General features: G+C 41.0%; 1 protein-coding gene across 1 annotated transcript in view; it reads left to right on the forward strand.

The window, feature by feature from the left end:
- SUSD4 (sushi domain containing 4) overlaps positions 1–26,480 on the forward strand; it is a 73,195-nt gene that overhangs the window by 41,998 nt on the left and 4,717 nt on the right. The window contains exons 3-6 of the mRNA XM_031591744.2: positions 5,840–6,019; positions 9,066–9,254; positions 22,409–22,600; positions 23,087–23,231. Coding sequence (XP_031447604.1) covers positions 5,840–6,019; positions 9,066–9,254; positions 22,409–22,600; positions 23,087–23,231 — 706 coding nt within the window. The remainder of the gene's footprint in view (positions 1–5,839; positions 6,020–9,065; positions 9,255–22,408; positions 22,601–23,086; positions 23,232–26,480) is intronic.

Here is a 26,480-nt window from a genome sequence, read left to right on the forward strand (position 1 = left end):
GCAACCAAAACATGAATGAGTTATCAGCCTCACTAATAATATACATTCCTGTTGAAAATAATGACCTCAAGCCATGTAGCCACAGATACAGTCAGGCTATTGGAAGAAGGAAAAGATTATCAAGGCACTAATGTGTTTAGATATTGGTGTTCCACACTGTATCACATGGTATGATCTTTTTACAGACCACAAAAAAAAATAGTGATGGAATTACCATAATAGTAATTTTGAAATAGCACCTGTATCATCCACATTATTAAAATAAGCATTGACCTATTTTATTGAATATTAAGTGCTTTACTGAATGCTGAGACCTCTTCCCAGCCCCAACAGTCCAAATCTATGGAAATTTGTGAAAGAGGTTTCAGATCACAATGCCTTCAACAGCAGAGCCGCCACTAATATCACTGTGACCAAAATTTCCTCCAACTGTTTTTTAAAAAAAGAAAGAAATTGGAAGATAAGAACGTGATGGATGATGTGGCAACAGGTGCTTAAGAGATAATCATTACTTTTCAGCACAGAACACTTAAAAACGATTGCAAGCCAGTGCTCTGATCAAGCAAAGCACTTAAGCTTGAGCATAGCTGTAATTATGTGATTAGTCCTCTTAAATTTCTATTCCCAAAATGAAGCATACAGAAAAATACTTTTTATTATTTAGACTGAAGAGTAGGACCCTGATATAGGATTTAGTGAGGCAAGTGCCTAAGTGCTTTCCTGATTAATGGTTCTTCCCTCAGGTATTGTTAAAACAATCTTAGGATTTAGCTCAAAAAAAAAAAAAGACCAAATTAATTCTTCTTTCCAATGCATAATATAACGAGTGATTCAGAAGAAATACTAAGCAAAAGTTCAGTGGCAATCCAGGGGACCTACCCATTTATTGAAGTGCTTTTCAGTGTGGTTCTTGTGTGTACCAGGACCAGAATCACGAGGAAGGAGCACGATGGGGAGGTAGGGAGTGCAGGAGCGTGGCGCAGGAGCGTGGCACAGGAGCAAAGCAGTCAAGGAGCAGTCAGCACAGTTTTTTGGGGAACAGGCTACCCAGAGAAGCTGTGATGCCCCGTCCCTGGAGGTGCTCCAGGTCAAGTTGGACGGGGCCTTGGGCAGACTGAGCTGAGGTGGCAGCCCTGGCCATGGCTGGGGGTGGAGCTCCGGGGGCTTTAGGGTTCCTCTCCAACCTAAGCCATTCTGTGATTTACCTGTGATTTATCTTTGATGTAGATAGAAGTCTTCATTGCAGAAGAAATTCTATAATGGCATGTGAAAAGAAATTTGAAATTTGTAACAATTGCTGTTGAAGTAGAAAGTTAATGTTTTAACATTTGTGACTGACCTGTCACAGGGTGAAACAAGCGTTGTATGACATTCACCCAGTTCAGGCAGAGGCTGATTGCCATGGCTACTGGAGTACAAACTCCATGCCTCTGGTACCATATGGCACATGTAAAAGTCAAACACTGCCATCTGAGCCCGAACAGGAAAAATGTTCAGTACTTTGCAGTTGATTTTAAGTTAATTTCAGGAGTTTGGGTTCAGCTAAGGGTAGTTACATATGATTTTATACCTGTATGCTATGAAGTATGATTGTCTTTATGTTTGCTAGAATAATCTCTAATCACAAGTTAATGGTATTTACAAAAGGAAGAAAAGAAACTTGTTTCAGAATGTAATCAATCTTAAAACTGTTCTTCATCCAGTTAATTGGATTTAAAACTCTGTCATTTTTTGTGAAGTGGCAGGAGATTTTAAGTGTCAGTGCAAGAATGAAGTTGCATGACTATGTGCCAGTAAATGCACTGTCAAGAATTGGCTTGTTTAGAGTTATGCTCTCGTGCTGATCTATGGCCTGTTGTGAGTGTAACTTCCATCAATTCTAATGCAGTTATGCACATAAATGCCAAAGCTCTAAGGTAGGAATTTTGTATTTACTGTTTAAGAGCAATATGTCGTGTTGTTCACACTTTAATCTAATCTTCTCCCACTGTGATAATGTGGCTGCTGAGACTGTTGCCCTACTTGTAACAAATGCTGCCTCTTTCCTATGAGATTGAATCTAGATTTACAGTCTGTGTGGGGATAGCAACTAAGCGAAGAACTGTGCCCTGCTCTCCCAGTGCTCCTTCATGCAAATGCCTTTGAGATGTGCTCAGTGCCTCGTTCTCCCAGTGGCAGGGATGATAAACTGGCAGTAAAAGTAACGGGCTAGAGCACAGTTTGGGCACAATTTCCTCATATGACATTTAGCACTCATTTCTCTTAGCCTTTGTCCCTGGATCTGTGAGATGACCGAAGACTTTTTTTTATCTCCATCTTTTAACACTCTTGCCCAGTGTTTGATTCTTAAGCCTTGTCGCGCACCCCCCCATGATGTATGTAATCTGTGCTTGGTGTGATGGCCACTAGTCTTGGGAAAAGCCGTTGTGCACTGTTGGAATACAAGCAAAGGCAGCAAGGAAGGCATTTAATATGCACTGAAATCTCATGTTTTCCATCTTCGGAATGATTCTACTAGCACAGTAGTATAGATTCAATACTACTGAAAGAGAGAATTTGGATCTTAGTTGTTTGTTTTTAAGAGGATAGTTTGCAGATGAGTTGTTCCTGTACATTCTTTGTGACTATTTCCATAGCCCTCCTGCTGAGTTTACCTTAACTCTGTAGATGCTACTGTAAGGAGAGAGGGTGGCCCTCCTTCCCTGTGTACTGGAAGGAACATCTCTGAGTGATGCTTGAGGCCAGGCTGGATGGGGCCTTGGGCAGCCTGAGCTGGTGGGTGGCAGTCCTGCCCATGGCAGAAGATTGGAACTGGATGGGCTTTAAAGTCCCTTCCAGCCCAAACTGTTCTATCATTCTGTGATTCAATGTTCCATTGTATTGTTTGCATACAAACTGAAGCACTTGGACTATTGAGTTTAACAAATCCTACATGCTAAAAAATATCCTCCTTTGACATGTGAGAGCATGGCTTGCTGAAGCCAAGGACTCCTAATGTGCATCTTCATAGGCCAGGATGACATCAGTGTGGGGCCTGCCAGCTGCCCCCCACCTGCACAAGGACCACTTTTCTGGAAGAAAAGAAATGTGTTCCTAACTAGGGCATGCTCTTAGCTGACCCATTTTAATATTCACACATTCAATATAAGCAGATCATGTAAAAGTGGCAGAAAAGAATGTCAGTCATAACCATTACTGTTTGATGCTGGTTAAAGACTATGTACATTGTTAAATGGTTTAGTGGCTTCCGTGGGTTTGCAGAAAAGTACTTGAAATAAAGCAGTTTATTTTCTAGGACAGGACATTTTAAAATTCGACCAGAACTTCTCAGCTTTTCCAAACAGAGTTTGTGCCAGCTAATCCAGTTGTTTGCAGAGAGATGGCATCTGCAACTTATTCCTGGTTAAGTGCTAAACAATAGAAACTCAGCCAGTGGGAAACCATTTGCTCACGAGGCAACAGGAAAAGCGCTGTAATATTGTCATATGGAAGTCCCATACTTAGCTGGGGCTTGTAATAGGGCCATTATCAAAGCCAGCCAGGATCTAGTGAGCATAAAATGTACAGTGAGCAACTTTGCACTGTTCTCCACCAGCATCTGTCCGATTAAAGTGATTCGATCTATAGCTGTTATTTGGAATAATGAGAATGAAGTCACTGTTATAGATCATTGTTACAGAATCAATTTCCCCCGCTTTGGAAGTGAAATCTCATATGTTACTGCAGTGTATATATACGTCTTTTTTATTTGTGTAGCAACAGAAAGCTGTTGTGCCAAGAGAGTGAGCTGCTCATTGATATTATCTTCCATTATCCATCTCAGCCCTCCTCCTGCAGGGCTGCAGAGCAGGATGCCCATCCATCTTATGCCAGCCGTGGAAGTGCCCGGGGCAGCCTCTGCATGACAGTAGACGAGGTTTGCATCAGGCATTTCTTATGGGGCAACCTCTGCTGTCTGCTTCACTGATTAATTTGCCAGCAAGAGTGAAAAATGCTCAGTCTTGGAACAGGGATGCCTACATCCTTAGCTTAGTGCATTTTGTAGGCAAGGAACACATCATCCCAGACTTGGACATCTGTAAGTTGATACCTATAAAGCAGCAAGAGGAATGGGGAAATTCTGAACTAATAATGTATCCGAGCCCAATACTGAAGTTTAGGCATGTACTGTATTTTTTAGAAACCATCTTTATAACATAAAGTCACACTGGATAATACATTTTAAATGGGGAAGCAACACCCTTCCACTTCATATTAGTAAAATTTAATGGTTGAATCTCAGAGTAATAATGACCTACTTTGCCTAAATAAATGAAATTTTCCCTGGAGGTGTTTATGAAATGTGGAGATGTGGCACTGAGGGACGTGGTTAGTCAGCATGGTGGGGACGGGCTGGTGGTTGGACTAGATGGCCTTCCCAACTGTAATGATTCTATGAAAACATCATGAAATATGTTTGCTCTTAGTAGTTTGCATGTGCTGTGCAAAACTGCAGTTTATCTCGGTTAAAGTTGTGTTTCTAAACAAAGAAGCAAGTTGTTGCTTTACTTTGTGCACGCCTGCTGTAACCTGCTAAGACCAAACTTGGAGTTCCCTCCACCTCTTCACCAAGAATTACTGCTGAAAATGGCAGAAACTTTCACTTTTATGTAAGTCTCAAAGGACTGCTGAAACTTCTTTTTAGTAAATACCACATTCCTAAATGAAGGTGATTACTCCTTGGTAGAAATATTTGAAAAAAACAGCATAGAACAGGCTTGCAATATTTTTATTTGCTTGCTGTTATTTAAACCACTTTGTGGGTTTTGATGCCTGGAAATTTTTATCCCCATCTGTGTCATGGATTGACTGCTGGCAGCAAACCAGATAATTTTGATTATATTTTGCCAGTATGTGATATTTTCCTCTCTTCTGTTTAGTCTCACTGTGCATTCATGTGGAGGATGAACTTTTAACCTGGACAATTCCTTCATATCCTCTTGGCATCTCTCTTAATTATTCAGTATTAGCAGAATGTTTTTAACTGTGCCTCACCCTTTCCTTCCACTGTTCATGACATCTTTCATTTTTGTAGTCATGTGGGTTTTATTTTATATTTTGGTGTTTTTGGCACCAAAGCATACCTTGAATTGATTATAGTGCTTGACAAATGTATCTCAGACAGGTAAGAGAGCCCATGACTATATATCACTGGAGGTTTGTAGCTATTCCACTTTTTGAGAGCCTTTACAAACACTTGAGATGGCACTTAGTTGTTTAAAATCTCACACCCTCTAAAGGCATATGAATTCAGGCACATAAAATGGCCTGATTTAAAACAGAATCAATGAGATTAACATGAATGCGTTCTCAAAATGAACTCTGTGAAATGGAGTTGGATAAGCCCTTGTAGCTGTACCTGATTTTCATTCTGTCTCTCTGCTAACACTGCAGTTTCCCTTTGTTCCTTGTTCGTATCTGTATTTTATCTCCTCTTTCATCTTGTCCTTGGTGCTGTCAAAGAGTCTGCCGTCGCATGGACCGTCGTGTAGTCACAGTGTGTGGTGTAATTTGCACTTGATGAATGGAAGGAGAAAATTAAAAGGAGTCTTCCTTAATTGTGTTTGTTTAAAAACGTCGTGGGGAATGATCCATTACTGTAACGCATCAGATTCTAGTACCACACTATAGACTTTGTAACTGATGCTTAACTAGGGAAAGTATATATTTGCTGAAATACATTTTGTCCAAATGGTTTAAGCAGAGCACTTATATTAACAGATAATTTTTGCTTAAGAGCTTGATTACTGAATAGCTAGCCGTGCTATTTTTAATTAAGTCAATTTTTTTCTTTATGAAGTCACAGATTGCCTTGTTCCACATGTTGAAGATGCAGAGATTCATAACAAGACTTACAGGACTGGAGATAAGTTAATAATCAGCTGTCATGAAGGATTCCAGATCCGTTACCCTGACTTAGACAACATGGTTTCAATTTGTCAAGACGATGGAACTTGGGATAATCTGCCCATTTGTCAAGGTTTAGTACACCAGAACATCCTGTTTTATAGCTCATGCACCTTGTGATAGCCTGCCAGTATTTCTTCCTGCAGTTTTAAGGATGACAGTGGTCTCTTCAGTCCCACTGTAGAGTATTTGAATAGCTCTTCTTCTAAGATACTTTGGTTTCTCCACCCCACTGCTTGCTGCAGAAAAGAAGATACTGGTTTCTGAACATATCCATGCTTGAATTATGAACTGTTTTATCCGATAGTTTATAATCTTGCAGAGATGCATTGCATTTTTAAAAGAAGTCAAGGTTAAATCAGAATATCAGCAAATGATTTGATGGGCAGATGAAATTTTTGAGCCAATTTATAGAGAGGTTTAAGCTTCTTGCTGTAATTTACCTTTGTTTGCCATGCGCAGTGGGCACAGGTAGAGGAGAGAAGATCCTGGAACCTGTTCATCTCTCTGAGTTTTCAGCAGAATTGATAGTTGGGTTCACAGTCCATTAAACTGATTGGTATTGACCGAAAACTCAGGATTGGATTTTGTCCAGAAAAACCATTGGTCATGGAACTTGTAGTATTAGTAGTTTGAGAATCCAGCTTTGCTTCAACTGCAAGAAGTCACTGGGGGTAAGCCAGCTTTATTTAATGAGAATTAACTCCCAGTCAGCTCTAATATCACCTTACTGACATGCATGTCTTAGTACCACTGCCTTTTAACCAATTCAAGCTTGGCCAGCTCAAGAGCATCGAAAGATTTTATCTGTCTGTGCTAAGGAGAAGAGTGGCTTAACCCATGCCAACTCATCATCCCAAAGAGAGAGATTGAAAAACAGGACGTTAGGATGTGCAGATAGGTGAGGTGAACTCAAACAAGGTGGATTTGTAGGTACTGTATTTACCAAAGATCCAGGTGGAAATTTTGTAACAGCCAGCATTAAATGGGAAAGTAGAAATAGCCCCTGGGTTACTTTCTTCAGTTGCTGTATTTATACTATAAATAGCAATCAATTGCTGCTACTCAATACTCAATGTTCACTGCTTTTAAAAATAAAGGCCATGCTAATTAAAGTTATGAAGTCAATTGCATGAGAGCAAAGTGCTGTGACTATCAGATAGCTAAAAAATAGATAACTCAGATTCCAGTATCTTCTGTATTTTGCTAATTTCTATAATTCTGTTACAGAATTAACTCCAGAATTTTTTTTTGCCCTTGTTAGGCACTAATACTGTCAAAGGCTCTCAAATACTTGCGGTAGGGAGCCTGACAATTACATTTATATGGCCCTTTGATTAAAACAGGCAGGAGTCTCATGATGCTGAGATGTCTTTTTCTTCTGACAGAACAATGGGAAAGGATTGTAGAACAGAGAAAAATCAAGCCTCAGACTATTTTTGACATGCAGTAGTCATGATAATTACTGATCTGGAATGATGTGAATTATTTGGCAAAAAAATGTCAAAAGGAAGTTTCCAGGCAGCTGGAGGTGTTTGGAGACTGGGGATTTTCACAAACCCTTAGAATTTTTACAAATTCCACTAAATCTTGGTCCTGTACTGCAAAGACCTTGGTGGCATTAAACTTCTGAGTCAGAAAGGCAAAACCTTCCACAGTATAATGCAAGCTTGGGCAGGCAGCACTCCTCCCTTCTGTCCCATTGGAGGCTGCTCATGTCATCCTGCTCTGCAGGCTGCCTGGTTTGCAGGAGCAGTTAATGTGAGGGGCATATCTGACTGGGGTACAGGCAGTAAATAGGAGATAGGATGCCTATGGTATACTAGTGCAAGGAGATAACCCACTAGTAAAACAGCTGTCAGAGTCATTGTTCTGTTAGTAAAGTGTGCTGGAAAAAGCTTTCAAGCTTTGTTCTATTTGCATTTGTTTTCATCCCTCTTCCTCAAGTGGCCATTGGAAGGAAATAATCACTTCAAGTACTGTGGAGACCTTTCCTTTATAGACAGCAGCTGGGCATCCACAGCAGTGCTACTGTCTTACAAGAGATGCTCTCACTCTGGTTCTAGTTTCTCTGTCAGACTTAACATTATGTGAGCCTTTGTAGATATCCTTCACAAATTTCTTGTAGTGGCAAGAGACCCGTTTCTGTGTTGCCATAATGAAACCCCTGCTTGTCTCCTGACCTTGTAATATTGATCATTCCCTGATTAGTAATCATCTTTCCCTGATATTATTGCAAATTTAAAAATCAACACAATTATTATCCAGTGGGTCATTTCTAATGCCATGAGGCCTTTATTTTTTCTCTAGTACAATATCTTCTCTAAACGCCACCTCAAAGCAAGCCTTGAATATACGTGAATAACCTGTCAGAAAGTCATGCCATCTATTCATTTCACTGCTGTTTCCTTTTCTTTGCTGCACCAAACACAGCTGGTGACCACTTAACTGTCACAGCTGAGTACCACCCATGTCACAAATCCCTTGAGAGTAATTCTAGAGGTAGAATGGAGCCGCTGACTACATTTAGTATTTCTGTTGATAACAGGTATTTTAAACCTTTGATAGTCTGATCTGAGCCCTCGCTCAATGTTTATCATGTGACTGCTCATAGGAAATGACATCCCTTTAGACTTTCTCAGTTTGGAACCTCAAAATCATTAATTCTGTCTGCAGATCTTTTACAGTTGTGTGCACTTTATCACAAGAGCAGTTTGAATATTTAAGGTCTACCCGACTGTTTTAAGAGGAGAAATAAAACTCATGGTTTATATAAATGACAGTCTTTATTTATTGAAGATTCTACCTCAAAAAGAAATTGCCATCTGCTAAAGCAGTGAATGTTTGTGCAACAAAATACTGTAATTTTCAGTAAACCTTCCTTGGATTTGTTGAGACTGAATCCCATACTAACAAAGCATGTGGGTTAAACAATAGAAGAGTTTCAAAAAGAATAACGAGGCATATGTATCTGAGGGAGAACATGCAGTCATGCCATTCATGGTAGAGAAGGTGAAAAATATTGCACTCTTCAATCTAGGAGTTCTTTTCTGGGTATGTTAAAATGAATAAGATAAGCACCTTGTAATAAAAGATACCTCCTTCTTCTTAATTTGCAGGTTGCCTGAGGCCATTGGTTCTTCCTCATAGTTACATTAACATATCTGAGTTCGAGTCCTCCTTCTCAGTAGGAACAGTGGTGTATTATCAATGCTTTCCTGGATATAAACTAGAAGGGGCAGAGTTCCTTGAGTGCATGTATAACCTTATCTGGTCAGATAGCCCACCTAGGTGCCTTGATGTGGAAGGTAAATGTCTTATTGTTTATCTTGCTTTTAATTTTGCAAAAATCAGCATGCTCAATACGATTTTAACCCAGGGCTATATCTGCAGTTCTACTATGTGTACTGTTCCTGAAGGCCATGCAGAATGCCCAGTTTGTGTTGCATGCAACCAGTTCCAGTTCACTGCAGTCAGCTGCTGGTGTTGTCCAACTCACGGCTTCTCTCTGCTGTCCTCGGTGCAAGAGGGAAAGTTCTTAACAGGGATGATTGCTTTGCCTTGAGAATGTAAATCTTTGCAGCTTTTCTGATGAAAATATGGAGGGAGCTATGGAGTTCACATTCACAGACAGATGGTCAGTGTTTCTATAGATACAGACACATTTCCATGTTAAGCAAAAAATGCTCCATGCAGGCTCTTAGATTGGGCAGTATCAGCTGCCAGCATTATTCAGTGCCACATGCTGCTGCTGCACACTTCAGAATCGGTTGTCTCTCATAGTAGTTATCTTTAAGGAAGCATCTGCAACCAAAGTGAATTACTTTATTGATTAGGAACTTAAAAATTGTGGTCAGAGTGTGATAGATATTACCCATTCTAAAGCAATAGTCCGTGACTGCAGCTGCAGTGCTGGAATGAGGGATATTTTAGGGTATTTCTTTCTGCATCCCATACATTTAAAACAAAGACACTCCATACATGATCAAAACCTTGCTAACCACCTTCCGTCATCTTCATATTGCATCCAAAGTAAAAAGCATCCCAGGAAGCTACCAGAATTGAAATACATGCTCTAGAAGGAGTACATTTTTGCTGTTTCAAGGTAGATATCTATATTTAGAATTTACTTTAAAGCAGATGTAGGAGTGTATGAGTGATGCTTATTTCAGAGAGCTAAACACTAAACATTCTGGGAGTGCAAAAATTTGCCAACCGCATCAACAAAGAAGTGGCATAATACACAAAAGCAATGAAATTATCCTTTTCCAAGATTCAAAATGCCTTTGCAGTTTTGGGATGACATGAGTCTTTTGTAGGGTTTTGTGGTTTTGGTTTTTTGTTTGTTTGCTTGTTTTGTTTTTATTTTGATTTGGCTCACCATGAAAAATGAATTGCATACTAGATCTAGGTAATACCTTTTGGGAGGTTTGCTTGTTGTTGCTTTTTACGTCACAGAAAATAAATAACTCGAAAAAATTAGAAGGGCCCTGTTAGTCATAAACAAAGAAAGTGAATTGTTTTAATAATAATGACAATTCTTCAGTAAGGAAGATCGGAGCATTAATAGTAGATATCCCACTGTATGAAACATAGAAAGCTGTGCCAGTGTCCTTTCCATCACTGAACTAAACTGCCTCCCTGCATATTTGTTATTCCTCACCTTGCATACCAAGGTCAAGCTCATTCCTTGGTATTCCTTTTATGTGTATGTATAATCTCACCAAGTATTTTTCACAAAGGAAATCTGCAAATAACAAATTAATTCCATTTTCAAATTCCTCCCAATAATATTTTCCACTCAGGAATTCAGTATGGCAATGATTAAAAGCAAATGGTTTTAATGAAGCTGTAGTACACCATTTTGGAGTTTTCATTGTGCTGCAAGCAGAATTTTTCTTCCTCATTTTGTTGTGTATTCTTGAAACCTTTCTCACAAATGCTATCTGTCAATCTTGTGAAATTTTGCCTCCTTTTAGGTCTAATTGATTCTGGTCAAGGGTTTGCAGATCCATTTAACTGCATGGTTCTGCTAGGCATCACTTGGCTCACTGTCAGCATTGTATGGAGTAGCTGTCTCTCTAAAGCAGATGTACGTGCAGGTTTGGAGCTTTGGGTGTACGCTGATAGCATTTATGCACTTCGGATGTAGAATCACAGTAGTTGAAGGTAGGAAGGAACAATCAGCTTGTGTAATCCATCGCTTGCTCCCACCCTACCTCATTCTATCTAATGCTCAGCCCTGTCTTGTTCTCAGTATGGCAAGAGCAGAGCTTTCACAAGCTCCTGTGAGAGGCTTTGTTTTGTTCAGGGCATTGTCCTGATAGGAAAAAAAAAAAGATATTTTCTGCATGAAGATTGTGTTACCTGGTACTGATGTGCAGCCAGCACTGCAGTGGCTTCTCAGAAGCAGCTGCTAGTTCTGATCAGGGAAGTTGTTATAGCTCAGGCAAATGAGGACGCCGCTAGCACAGATTGCCAAGTATTTACTGTTATGAGATCCTCTTCTTAAATGCTTGTAACTTTGCCAAATTTAAAACATTCACATTGATTTTTGAGTGTCTGCCTCGAGCTGAATCATTTGGGAAGCTTCAGTTGAAATGGTTCAGCTATATGAGAGAATGGTGCTAGAGGAAACTGTGTTATTTTGGCAGTGTTTGAAATTGTTACAGTCATTTAGAGGGTAAGCTGAAGCATCTTAACCCTGAATTTTCTTCTTCTATTCCTTGATTTACATCTCTAACTTTCTTTATACCTTTTTTTTTTTTTTTTGTAGTGGAATTCCATAACTATACAGAAGTTTGTTAAACTTCCTTTTTTACTGAAACTTCATAGCTAGTACTAAAGAAATACGAAAATCAAAGAAAATTGTTAATTTAGTTATTAATATGATTTTTAAATTACCAGTTTGGGGTTAATTATCCATCTGCGGAAATTAATGCAAGCTAGTGATTGCCTGCTGTAAAATCAATTATGCAAAAGATGGGGGAAAAGAAAACATAAATGGAAGATTTTACCATATGTGGTACAAGAATTTCCTGTAAAATGAGATGGTTTCCCATAATGTTGGAGGAGAGCAAACACTTGAAAATGTAAGGAAACTGTGAAAAGAAATGGATAGCCAACTACTAAATAGAAATATAAAATGTTTGTGATGTGAATAAAGATAATACAAATGATTTGGAGAAATTAAAAAAAAAAAGTCTAGCCATCAGTACTGGGAGAACATGATCTGCATGATTACACACCTTGCCATCTGGACTCTCCATTTTAATCTTATTCCCTTTGGAAGTCTTCCAACAAGATGTAAAGAAAAGCTCTTACAAAAGATGAGGAGGGAATCAGGCAAGGAAAGGAAAAGCAGGGGGAATTTGCTTGTAATTCTGATGTTGGAATATGAAGCAGTGTATGCATAGTGTAATCGAGTAATCCTGGCTTTATATTTAAGAGTATGAGGGAAAACAAGTTGATTGAGATAGCAAACAGCAGATGTGATTCTAGTATCTAGAATGCCTGGTTTCAGCATCAGCCCAAGTGAGCATGAAAACCAGGAATCAGATACACTGAGATATCAAAACAGTTCTGAAGCTAATTCTGTGTGCTAGAACCGACAGATTCTTGAGCTGAGGTTAAGCTTGAGAGTATGTAAAACAAAGTATTACAAGTTCTTGTAGGGAGTTCAACTGAAAATGAAACAAACCTGTGTAACAGACTTCAAAGGGAGGATCAGATGAATAGAAGAATTTCAAAACTGGTGCAGAAAACCAGTTCATTGTGAGTGGGGGTGAAGAGTCATAACACTGTGCAACTGCTGGTTACAGAAATTAACAGAAACTGAGTGAGATTGGAGATGGAAGGAATTTAGAAAATTGCCCAGCAAAGTCAGAAGGGGAGCCAAAAGAAAAAAACAATGTACATAGAGCATCAGGAAACTGCTGAAGAACAAAAGGGAGTCGGTTATATGAGAATTATAAATGATGAAGCATGCTGTAGATATATAATAAATGTTCTGGAAAGACAGGCAAGAATACAGGCAAGGATAAATGATACTTCTCATGAAGATTCTGAAGATAATACAATGAGACAGACCCTAACAGAGAGGATCTGATGGTTGTGACATTGAACCTAGGCAGAAAAAAGCATGAGAGAGGAAGGTGTTATTGTAGGTGAAATGCCATAGCCACTTAGTACTTTAAAACAGTAGCTTAAATCCCTAACCAATTACACACAGGATACTTTGAGAGAAAGCTTCAAAATCTTCATTCTTACATAACAATTATGGATGCCAAATACCATAATCGAGACTGCGCTGTACATTTGATAAGCTTTATCCTTAAAATGTTTTCAATTCTCGATGGAACATACAGCAATACAGTGGAGAGGGGAAGTCAGTCTGTAATCAGTTTACATTCAAGAGTCAGAATAAAATAAGCAATCCTAAGCCTGAGATATTATACATTAGCAAAAAAGGATTTCTCTCTGCGTTTCTCTATTAACTTTGAGAAGGCTTTAGATAAATTCCAATATGACAAACTGATGCATGTTCTTAGGGATCATAATGTTGATGCAGCAGATCTCAACAAAATAAAAATCCTGTAGGGGGAGCAGAGGGCAGCAATACGAGCAAGCTGTGAAATATTGTGGTATCAGCTCAACTTTCCTAAGTTCATGTGGCCTGATGGAATTCATCCTGGAGTGCTGGAGGAATTAGCAGACACTGTAGCTGGACCACTTTCAACTATCTACCAAACTGGTAGGAGGTTGGAGAGGTTCCTGCTAACTGGGAGCTAGCCAATGCTATACCCATCTACAGAAAGGGCACAAGAGAAGACGTGGGTAACTACAGACTTGTCTGTCTAACCTCAGTGCCTGGAGAAGTTATGGAGAAGATGGCCTTGGAGTATACTAAAGAGGCTTCCTTGTGAAGCGGTTGAAGCCCTATGCCTGTTAATGTTCAAGAGGCATTCGGGCATTACCCTCAATAATGTGTTTTAATTTTTGATTAGCCCTGAAAATACTAGGCAGATGGACTTGATGATCATTGAAGATCCCTTCCAACTGAACTATTCTATTCTATTTACTCTGCAGTATTAAGAAATAAAAGTCATATATAGTCTGATCCTGTTCTATGCTTAGAACTGTTGAGCATGCAGCCAGGAAGGAGAATAAAGTAAATTGTAAAACAGGTAATCCAAGTTAACTGAGTTAATATTAACATAAGACACGTAATAGCTTTGTTTTTACCTGCACTGACTGCAGTGGAGTTTCAGAATGTACTCAGTGCCTAGAGAAATATTTCTCAGAGATGACAATTAACAGCAAATGCTGAAGTAGCACCAACAAACAACATCCGTAAGCTCTTTTACTTGGGGAACACCTTTACATTGGTGACTCCTTTAGACCAGTAACTAAAGGACAAAATAGGCTGATAGTCTTTCGCCTTTGGGATGTTTGAGTCACAGGAAGCAGATGTGATAAATCTACAAGATAAATCTACAAATCTTAAAAAAAAAAAAAAAGTACTTCAGTAATAGTAAGGCTTTCTGGATCATGGGTAGTAGTTACCTGTTCATCACCCAAAGCTGTAGAAATGGTGCATGTGTCTGGCCACTCTGTACGAATGTGGAGGCTGAACATGTTACAGAGCTTACATTCAAAGATGACTTGGAATGTCTGAATTTTTGTGCTCTTAGAGGATTCTGCCTTTCATCTGTAGACCTTTATCCACAGTTGAAGAGGTGTGGAGAAGAATTGAATTCAGAGGGAGCACAGTGACACAAAATACTCAGCAGACAAATGGTAGCGTTCTGCAGATGTATGCTTCATAATCCTCAGATCACTCAATTGCAACAGATGCATTTTAAAGTGAAGGAGAAAGACGACCAGAACCCATCTCAGGACAAGATGATAGACAGAAGTGGACATTTTTACAGCTCTCATCAGGGGTGGCATAAAGAGACAGAGAGTTTAGGGAACTGTCTCCAAGTTGAATACATTGTTTGAAGATGATAAATATGATTATATTTCTAAGTGACTGCACTTCTTTTGCATTGCAGAAATCATCTTTGATCTTTGCTGTGATTGAAGTAGATACATTCTGCACTGTTCATAGTTTTTCAAGAAAGAAACAGAACAACTTGTAATCTGTTTCTTTTATGTCTTCTGTTTCTGCCTGATGCACGGGACTGTCAAAGTAAATCATTGTTTTACACCTGCTCTGTCACCTGTGTACCTTTCAGAAACTCCTTAGCATTTCCTGAATCAGCCAGACATCCAAACTCTTTTATAGGGCCATAATTTCTGCCCTGCAGTTCCGTGTTAGCTGCCAGGTGCATGTAGTATTTTATCCACGGTGCTTTAAATATGCTGAGGATTAGGTGGGGAAAAGCAGATGAAATTTCTCCCCGAGGGCTGTTTTATAGTATTAATCTTTAACTTAAATCTGGCAGGGCTCCTCAGAAGAGAAAAGAGCACTACATTGTCTAGCTTGGAATCAAATTTGTCTGTGCTTTATGGACAGGTTCATTAAATTTGGCTACCCAGTGCAGTCACAGGACATTCTCCATAATCGATGAGAAGTATAGATGTAGATTCTATACAGTAGAAGGTCTACCTGCTGTGTAGGTTTGTTCACTTTCAGAGACAAGAACCAACATTTAAATAGAGATAATTTCACCAAACAGCATAGGTATGCACTTGGTAACTGTACACAAGTAACAGAAACTGGTACTCTTTCACATCTTCCTAGTTTTGTAGGCAGGTTTTGAGGTATTATCAGCCACTGTTTCCCCTACCACTACTATTTTTTTCCCCCGGTATCACCATGGGGGATGGGTCTTTGTGTTTTTTCTTTCCCAGAAGGTACATTTTTATTTCCTCACCCTTCATCTTGGCCCTGGGGTAGAGCTCTCTTATCCCAGCAGGTGCAGCTGGATTTAGCATTCCTTTCCTCTGTCAGGCCCTACTGACAGGTGTAGGTAACACCAAGCATTATTGGTAAGATTATTTCTTACCAATGAAGAAGAATAGCAATTAAAGAGGGTTATAACAACGTAACAACCCTCGTTCATCCAGCTCACACTAAACTCTGACTTCTTCAGACAGTTCCTATTGAGTGCTGCTACATGTCTTGGTTTCTTAGAAAGCTTTCCAGCAGCGCTGTCTCCCTCTTCCACATACATTCTACTTCTAAGCATGTTGAACATTTTCCTCCAGCCTTTTCCAGGTTCAGGGTTACCCTACTGATACTCTCTAATGCCCAAGCTGTGGGTTTCTTTGCAGCTCTCTGATTCTTTCCTGGTATGCGTCTGTGCAGTCCCCAGCAAACTAAACGAATACAATCAACCAGTAAGCATCCCAATCACAAGTCAATAAACAACAGGTGTAGTTTATTGTATCCATTGCTTATAGCAAATGTCACTTAACTGGGAAGAAATAACTTCCTGGAGTGGTCTTTCTACTACCCAAGAAAAGTTTTTCTGTTTGATGATCTCTTTAACAGGAATCCAGCTTCAGTATTTATCTCTGTTTCTTTTTGAGAGCAGCTGATAATAGTAGGTCACTGGAGTACAGTACCTGATGGCAACTGGAACTCAGGCAATCATATCCCATAATGGCATCAACTCTATAGAAAAATTATCACAAGTAGTTGGCTCTACATTCAGAAATGAGGCCAAGTATTCAGTTTCTGCTTCTCGGTGTCTTAAAGAGACCATTAGTGATCATAAAGTCAGCCAGTCTTGAGAATGGCAAGAAAACTAGAACTGAGTGATGAAGAAAGCAAAATTGATCTGCTGTAAATGAGACCGCAATGCTTTAAACACTCCTCTGTGAGTAATTAGTATAAATATTTCCTTGAAGATAATTGTGGGCATCTTGCTAAAAGAATCCTAAGCTCTCCATTGCTGCGAAGTCATAATCAATTTTTGTAGTTTAAACAAAAATTGCACTTGTGAATGTATAATTTATAGGTGAAAGCTCAGTCAGAATGTGTTTCTGCTCATATATATTGTGAAATGCACTTGAAACTGAAGGCTTTGGCAGTAAGATCAGTGTTTCACTGGCTGTGTGCTGTAGACGGAAGGATTGTTGAGGATGACTGTGGAGTTGTTCTGACACGGAGGCATTCAAGGCCAGGCTGGATGTGGCTCTGGGCAGCCTGGTCTGGTGGTTGGCAACCCTGCACATAGTGGGGAGGTTGAAACTACATGATCATTGTGGTCCTTTTCAACCCAGACTGTTCTGTGATTCTATGATCTTGTATCTTTGCTTCTCCTTGTGTCTATTGTTGGGTTTAGTAGGATTTACTTTATAAACTGGTGGTCACTTTGTTTTTTCCATATTCTGGTAGCCCTGTTGGTGCTGTTGTTGTTTTGCTGTGGGAATAATCAGGAAAATTTCTCAAAGCATGCCTTTATTTTCAAAATGTGATTTTGTGGCCACAAATTCTCACTTACTCCAATCACAGCTAAAATGAGCACTAACTCCCTTCACAGGACAGCAATTGTTGAGTTAGGAGAAAGGCTTCTTGGCTGAGCATGAAACAAACAGGTTTCATCCTCAGTGTTACTGTAAAAATAAACATAAAAATTCAAATTGGACATATACGAGGATGTGCTTATTCAAAGATATGACAGGGAGAAGGACCCTTACTAGGCTTAGATGGGAAACTGGTTCTGCTGGGATGCAGCAGAGAACTGCTGCATTCTCCTGCTGTAAACAGTGATTGGGATGGAACTGATAATGCATATTCAATATGCTGGAACTGAATTATAGATTTTAGCAGTTCTGACATGAAAATGCAATTTAGTGAAAAGCAATTGCATCTCCCAACTGCACTCTCACAGTCTCCCATCTGGTGGCCAAGCATAGGATTGTCAGCTGGCCCCTTTGCTGCATGGGAGGATAAGAGGGCTGGAAGGCAGACAGCCTGGGAGAAATATATATAGGTCACTCAGTGTGCTTTCCAGGGAAGTAAGAATTTGTGTTCTGGTAGAACAGAGAGTTTTTACTGAGTGTCCTGTTCTTGGTTACCAAGTGTGAGGAGCTGAGGATGCCCTGTGCACTGCAGTGGGATACATCTACCTCAACTGTGTACAAGGCAGCCAGGCACACAGAGCAGAAGATAGCAAGGCAGGAGGGTAGCAAGGATGAGCGAGGGCTTCCAAGTGTCTTCCTTGTCATGAAGTTTCATCTTAATTTTTTTCTCACTCTTTGGATAATAAAAAGGGATTTGTGGTGAATTTGGAAGAAGCTTTATTTTTCATTTGGTGCAAATGTCACTAGCACTGTCTATCCCTGTGTGAAACAGAAAACAGCTGGCCTTACACTGGGTTTTTCTGTTATCTAGCTAACATAGGAACCAGTATGATACATGAAAGGCTGGAGGAGAAAAATCCCTACTACACAAAAAATCAAAGCTGGAGAACAGGCTTCTTGTTTCTTCATAGCACTTCAGCAGCCTGTGTTTCAAGACACTGTTGCATTTGTTTTTTGGCTTCTGTACAAAAACTAGGCAAAACCTGAATAATTTACATCTTGCTTACTCTGAGCAAAAACTAAACTACTAACCAGAATGCCAGTGAACCAATTGGCTAAAAATAGATTTTGAGCACTTTACGTATCTGAAGCTTCACTGTCATCTCTCTACCCCTGGCTTTGAAAAAGTGATGTGACACCTTTATTCTGTGCCAACAGTGTTAATTGAGACTGTGCTAATGCCAAACATTTTCTCTCCCTCCTACAGTCCTAGTGTCAGCAGTGCAGATTAACTGCAGCATCCTCTGGGCAGAGCTTAAAAAGCTCCTTGCCCATAATGGCTAGTAAAAATGAGGAGAACTCTATTCATTGATCTGATGTATAAGTGCCCACTGGCAGTGGGTGTGGAGCAGAGTCACCCTTGCCTTGTGCTTGGTGTCCCTTGCAGAGGACACCACAGACATTTCTTCTGCTTCCAGGACATCAGCACTAGAACATATTCTTGTCTTCTGTTAGTAACTATCTCCTACAAGCCTGAAGGAGGTCCTCTTCTCCAAGGCAGTATGTAACTGTGTTTGGAATGTAAGGCTTGGAACTCAGGTTTTAAGTTCTTCATCAGAGTACTAATCTTTGACTAAGACTGCTCAGAGCAGAAAGCCCATAGCTGGAGAGCCCCAAGCTCCAAGTGCTCCTCAGAGCAGGAGGGGTTGGCTGTCAGATCCAGTCAGGAATTCTTCCCTACAGCTTCCCTGAGCATCAGCAGTCCTGAGCTTACCAGAATGGATTTATTTGTGGTGTGAACACATTCATTCATTCTTTTTATTTAATGATTTCACGTTTTGACTGAAAAGACTGCTGTAAAGTCTCTGTGAGTCCCCTTACAGCCTGTGGCCAACTGATCTATAAAGACTAATCCGGAAATCCTGGATCCAGTGCCCAGAGGATGCATTTGATGCCTTTGCCTGAAGTCCATGGCCTGTAATTGCCAAATAAGCCAAGGAATGATTATTGACGTTCCAAGAATTTTAACTTTCCTAGAAAACTTCAGTGGGCTGAAGTTTTGCCACCTGAGTTTTAGTTCATATTTGATCTGCCACACTATTTTAGTCTGTGTCACTGGTACCGTGCACTGATATCTAGCATGATACTAGGTATATATCAACAGTGAGGAATTGGCCCTGTTAGACAACTAGCTCTGCACAAAAAGCCTGTCTACTGAGAGCCAAGAGTGCTCAACAGCCATCCAGAATGGCTGAAATCTTGGTCTTCTATGACTTGCATTGACTCTAAAGGATTGTGGGCCAGGATGATGATGAAAATGGAGTGAGTTGAAAAAGGAACTAAATATATGACTAACTGCCCAGGGATGGAAATAAGTTAATCTTTGGTTGCTGGTGATATAACTCATCTAGTTTGATTTCATTTGGAAAAAGAGGCTTTGAACCTGAGTGTTGATTATTAATCACCCTGCTCACAAATGCATGTGGGGGCCAGTTTGCCCATACAACTGTTGGAAGGTTCCTTAAACTTGATGAACATAACGTTCATAGGAGGTGATGAGGGATAAGTCCTGTGACTGAAAAACCCAGATTCTGACATTCCAGCTGTCAGAACAAAGTCTTGCTTCCATTGAGCCTAAATCTGTCATTGGTTGGACTAGATGATCTTCGTGGTCTTTCCAACCTTGATCATTCTACACTATGATATTTTGAAACCCATTCCATTGCAACCACTGTTGTAATTTAACGCAAGAGTGGTTGGGATGTACAGCTATTTAAAACCTTACTCCAACTCACAACGAACATAGTACAGCACTTTACAGAAATGTTTACAGACATTTTTGGGTAGCATCAGTACATGATCATTTCCCTTGAAATGAAGAAGGTGTCAGTGGGAGGGGTGGCACCCGTTTTTAGCTGACTGGGGACATATCCTACACTAAGAGCAATGCTCTTATTCTCAGGTTTTCTAAAGCATATCTCCATTTGTAAACAAACTGACAGCTCCGCATATGGGCTGTACCCACTGCATGGTTTTTAATCTGACTGCAAAATATATCATTCCTGAGCTGGGAGACCAGCACTGAGGCTTTTATTTATTTATTTATGTATTTTAATTCAGAAGGCTGCTTTGGCCCTTAATGGCATTAGTAGATTTGGGGTTTGGTGTGTCAGGAAAGGCAGCAGGTGCATGGCTGGAGAGCAGGAATTTGTTTATCAGAGCAGTTGCCCCCTGTGATAAGACGTGCTCTACTTTCCCTGTAGCTTGGAGGGCTGTGTGCATCCACACGTCTCCTGCCGCCTGTCATAGCCTGCCAAAACTCAATTGCAAAGAAGTTTAAGTTACTGTCTTTGTTCTCATGCTATAAATGTAGATAATAAAAATATATGAGGTTTTCTTACAGTAGGCCAAAATTGTTGCTTTCTGTGATTGTTTTCTTTGTAATAGAGGAATGATCACTGATACAGACAAAGGTGCTTTTCTGTTATTTCAGATGCACGCCTTTGCCCTATTCTTAAGAAAATTGTTTTCAGTCTTGAGTTCACCTCTCAGTAAACCCTTCCTATTTCTCATGGACCTAGAGACTTTGGAAAGTATGCAGAGTATGGAGGATGCGAATTTTTATGTGAATTACTTGCTCTGATTTCAAGTTATTACTGAGCCTTGCCAGTGAAAATGCAAACAAAACCATGTCTCCAGGGGATGGGGAACAGACAGTGCTGCACATTGTAATCAGCTTCTCTTGAAGATTCATTTAATATCTTGTGTATTTTTTTATGAAATACATTATTCATGTAACAAGGCTCGCAGAGAGAAGCAGCTGCATTGTAATTTCTGGGAAGATTCTTCTTTGGAGAGATGGCATTTTCATTCTTTAAATCAATGCAGTAGGGCTGGGCTGTGTGAGGGAGGCACGAGGCGGAGGGGTGGGCAGCACACAGATGGGGCTCCAATCCCATTCGTTACTGCCTCCAAAGGGAGATAAAACAGTCCAGTTAGCTGGATTAAGCCCTCTCCAATCAGCATGTGGCCATTTTAGACATCATTACACCTGTTTTCCTTTGTGTTAGGAACAATACTTAAAATAGTAATTAACTAATACTTTTTCAGTATATGTTTCCTCTCTTTTAAAAGCACTGCCTGCAAGCTGCTTTAGCTGCTGCATCCTAGAGACTGCTCCTTCAACTCTGTTGAATTATTAATTTCCTAGCATTGTGAGGGGGCATTTCTTCTTGTTTCGGGATCTACAATAAAAGTTCACATGTTTATGTTGTAATTCGGTCTTATTTACATAGCCTCATGTACACCACTGTATTTAATTAACACAGGCTCAGCCTCTGTTCTATTCAGTGCCTCACCCCAGCAGCAATCACCGCTGGAATCACCAGGGCTGCTCAGAGATAACAAAACACAAATAGCACTGGTGTGGTTTTAGCCCAGTGAGACAAAATTACAGTGGCACAACTGTAATTGCTTAAGCAGCGTTGTGTGCCAAGCATCTCTTCCAGCACTGCTGATAGCAAATTTCTTCATAAAAGTGAATATTGCAGAATTTAATTAGGGCATGCAATCAGTCAACTGTGCTAATGGAAAAAAAAAAAAAAAGAAAAAAAGATCTTACAGCTGAATTTGAGATGCTTCATAAGGAAAGAGATTGTCTTTATTCTGACTGCCCCCTTCCATCCCCATGTAGCCTTCCTATAGCCATGCATGTCCCTTTCTCCCTTCTTCCCCTCATCCAGAGGCTGGAGGGCTTCACCAATGCCATCTTTCATGTTTTTAAGCAAACAGACAGCAGAGCTTTTTGGTATAAGTGTAAGCCAAAAGCTCCCATGCTGCTGCAGGAGGTGCGTGCATCCATCCACTGGTGCCACGCAGATGTACCTACCCACAAGGCAGGGAGCCTGGAGGGGATTTTGAGACACACTGGTCAGTGGCTGTGGTTAACTTCTCTCTCCTTTTCTCTCTGTTTGTTTTGGCCAAGTTTGTCCGCTACCTCCAATGGTCAGCCATGGAGACTACATCTGCCATCCGCGGCCTTGCGAGCGCTACAACCACGGGACAGTGGTAGAGTTCTACTGTGACCCCGGATACACCCTCACCAATGACTACAAATACATCACCTGCCAGTATGGAGAGTGGTTCCCCTCCTACCAAGTCTACTGTGTCAAAACAGGTAAGGGAGCAGCCTCTGTCCTCCTGTAGCCCACCTCCTTCTGAGCAAATCTGGAGGTGAGTAATGTCTGGTGAAACTCATTATTTCATGCTTAAGTGACAATCACTGATTTAAAATGCCATTAAATGCAGCATATTTTATTTCCTGAATGATCCTAAATCATTTCAATATTTAGCTTTTCAAATGTAATTTTGAATATTGATGTCTTAATGCATAGATAAGCTAAATTTATGATTGCATGCATAAAAATAACATCAAGGAGAAAAAGCAAGGTCCGGCCTCAGTGACAATTTGTTGTTAAGGCTGCTTTGGTATCTGGAATTAGATTAATGAGTGTAACTTTGATTCATATATGTATGTGCATGTAAAACACACATATAAGAAATCTCTCATCCTAACTGGCCCTTCTGAGTATTGTTGAATTATTATAAACTAGCAACAGTAATAATCAGAAATAACTGTGGTGTTATTGTCTTTTTGTTACAGAACAAACCTGGCCAAATACACAGGAGACCCTCCTGACTACATGGAAAATAGTGGCATTTACTGCTACCAGTGTTTTATTAGTACTTCTACTGGTCATTTTAGCCAGAATGTTCCAGACCAAATTTAAGACGCATTTCCTTCCAAGGTTTGCACTGTTTTCTTTAATTATTTTATTATGTTATTTTATTACTATTTTATTTTATTGTTTTATTAAGATTGGGGCCCTTGATCCTATTTCCACACTCTGATCTACCTGCAGAGACGGGCACCCCTGGAACCGTAGAATTTTCCATAGCTGTTCTATGGAAAAGGCAAAGTTGTCCAGATTCATTTTGGGTACAATTACAGCTCTGCTAACTACTGAGAATTCCTGATTCTGCATGTGAAAATAGTTGACAGTTGCATGAAAATCAATGACAGCAAAAACAGTTTAAAGTACTCAGTGTTGGGTGCTGAGGGACTTAATTTTTTAAGTTCTGTAGATTTAATAACGTAAATTTTATGAAAGATGGGTTTTTTGTGTTTTTTTTTTTCCTGTAGACAAAATTAAATTTAAAATTTGCTTTCCCCTCATAAACATCTCCTACATCTTCCTTTACTTCCACGAAATACTATCAGCATATGTCATTGAGCATTTGTCACAGCACTCATAAAGAGACAGGTAGATGGTGTTATTATTATTGTAACACTGGAAAAACAAAGACAGGTGTTGCTAAAGTTGAGGCAGAGCTAATGCTGTATCTGGGTTTAGATCCGCTCTGAGGTTTCCGTCTGTGCTCAGTTTGCTATGGGCTTTGACTGAGTGACTCCTTCTCTTTCTTTTTCTTTTGTCTTTATTCTACCATGTACAGAGGAGAGAGGTAAAAAGCTGTATATTACTGAATATGTCCCCAGGCCAATACAGGAGAACGAACTTCGCAGTCTTATTGTTAATTAAGTGTATGTACATGAAAATATATGTTTTATTTGGCAAGATGGGGGTCGGCCTCTTCCCCCAGGTAACAGTAATAGGATGAGAGGTAATGGCCGCAAGTTGCACCAGGTGAGGGTCAGGTTAGGCATTGGGAAACATTTCTTCTCAGGAAGAGCGGTGATGCAGTGGCTCAGGCTGCCCAGGGAGGTGGTAGAGTCAGTGTCTCTGGAGGTGATCAAGAACCATGGAGATGTGGCACTGAGAGATGTGGTCAGTGGACATGGTGAGGATGGGTTGACTGTTGGACTAGATGATCTTAGTGGTCTTTTTCATCCTTAATGATTCTATGATTCTATAGAAATAATGTATAAACTAACATACATATTCATATGGGGAGCGTACATACACCTATATAACTGGGAAGAATTGAGGATAAAGGTTCCACCACAGATAGCCTGCTCTCCTCTAGCTTATTGAAGTGGCTTTCTGGCCTCTTCTTCCCAGATGTTTTCCTGTCCCAATGGTACTGCAGCGAGCCCCCTGTCCTCTCTTCCCCCCAGCAGCAATTTGAGAAGGGAGGAGGAGTGGAAACGGGTGCCTGCTCGGCGGAAGGGGCATCCCCCATCCCGACCATCCCCGGCTCCACAGGTGCCTCTGCGAAACCGGTTTGAGGCCCTGGAACTTGAGGGGGAGACTAGCGAGAGTGTGGAGACAGATTCACCCACGAGGTTGCCTCAGAAGAAGCGGTCACCCCAAAGCCTCAAGACTGCTTCTACACGTAAGGACAGAAGGGTGATTGTTGTAGGTGACTCCCTTCTGCAAGGAACAGAAGGCCCTATATGCCGGCCCGACCCCACCCGCAGAGAAGTGTGCTGCCTTCCTGGGGCACGGGTCAGGGACATTTCAAAGAAAATTTCTAGGTTGATTCAGCCTTCAGACTACTACCCACTTTTAATAATTCAGGCTGGCAGCGAGGAAGTTGGCAAGGAAAGCCTGAGGTCCATCAAGAAAGACTTCAGGGGAATGGGGCGAATACTAGAAGGAGCTGGGGTGCAGGTGATCTTTTCTTCTACGCCCGTGGTGTCGGGAAAAGGTACAGGGTGGATCCGAAAAACCCAACTCTTAAATAGATGGCTTAAGAGCTGGTGCAGACACAAGAATTTCGGCTTTTTTGACCATGGGGCAATCTACACTGCACCTGGCATGATGGCTGCTGATGCAAGCAGCCTGTCCCTGAGGGGTAAGAGGGTATTAGCTGAAGAATTAGCGGGACTCATTGACAGGTCTTTAAACTAGGAATGAAGGGGGAAGGGGGCAAAATAAAGGCTACTGGGGTTGAACGGTTCATTCGAGGGATTGTACCAAACTCTGTGGGCAATGATGGCAGAGTGCAAAAGGAGGGAGTAGGGCAGGGGGATGCTGGGGATGCTGCTGTTCTAGCGGATCCTGGATCGCTTATGAAGGTGGTGAGACGGACAGCCTGGCTGAAGTGCCTTTATACTAATGCACGAAGCCTGAGTAACAAGAAGGAGGAACTGGAAACTGTGATGCATTCTGAAAGTTATGACATTGTTGCTATCACAGAAACATGGTGGGATGACTCCCACAATTGGGATACTGCCATCGACGGCTATAGACTCTTTAGGAGAGATAGGAGAGGTAGGAAGGGTGGGGGAGTTGCTCTCTATGTCAGAGATTGGATAAACTGTGAGGAGCTCCCCATGAGAAACAGTCAAGAACAGGTTGAGAGCCTGTGGGTTAGGATTAGAGATGGGACTAATAAAGGTCAGCTGGTATTAGGGGTATACTACAGGCCACCTGACCAAGGGGAGGCTGCTGATGAGGCTTTCTTGCTCCAGATGCGTGAGGCGTCTGCCTCACGGGCTCTTGTCCTGGTGGGGGACTTCAACCATCCGGACATTTGTTGGAAAAACCACACGGCGAGCTGCAAGAGCTCCAGAAGGCTCTTGGAATCCATTGATGATAGCTTTCTGGTTCAGGTATTGGACAGACCGACCAGAGGTCAAGCGTTGCTGGACCTGCTGCTCACCAACGCTGAGGAGATCATCAAAGGCGTCAAGGTTGGAGGATGCCTAGGCTCCAGCGATCATGCCCTGGTTGAGTTTGTGATCTCAAGCGATGTGGGCCTGGTAAAGAGCAGGACCAGGACGCTGAACTTTAGAAGAGCAGACTTCAAGCTACTCAATGGAATGCTGGCCAAGATCCCCTGGCGCGCTGCCCTCAAAGATAAGGACGTTGAGGAGAGCTGGCTGCTCTTCAAGGATGCCCTCCTGGCAGCACAAGAGGTCTCCATTCCCCTGATTAAGAAAGTGGGCAGGAGAGGTAGAAAACCGGCATGGCTCAGCAAGGACCTGCTAAGAGAACTGAGGGTGAAGAAAGGGGTGTACAAGCTCTGGAAACAAGGCTGTGTCACCTGGGAAGAATACAGGGATGCCGTCCGGACTTGCAGACGTGGGATCA

The sequence above is a fragment of the Phasianus colchicus genome, chromosome 2 (assembly GCF_987193195.1).
Source record: "Phasianus colchicus chromosome 2, bPhaCol1.hap1.1, whole genome shotgun sequence".
Lineage (NCBI taxonomy): Eukaryota > Metazoa > Chordata > Aves > Galliformes > Phasianidae > Phasianus > Phasianus colchicus.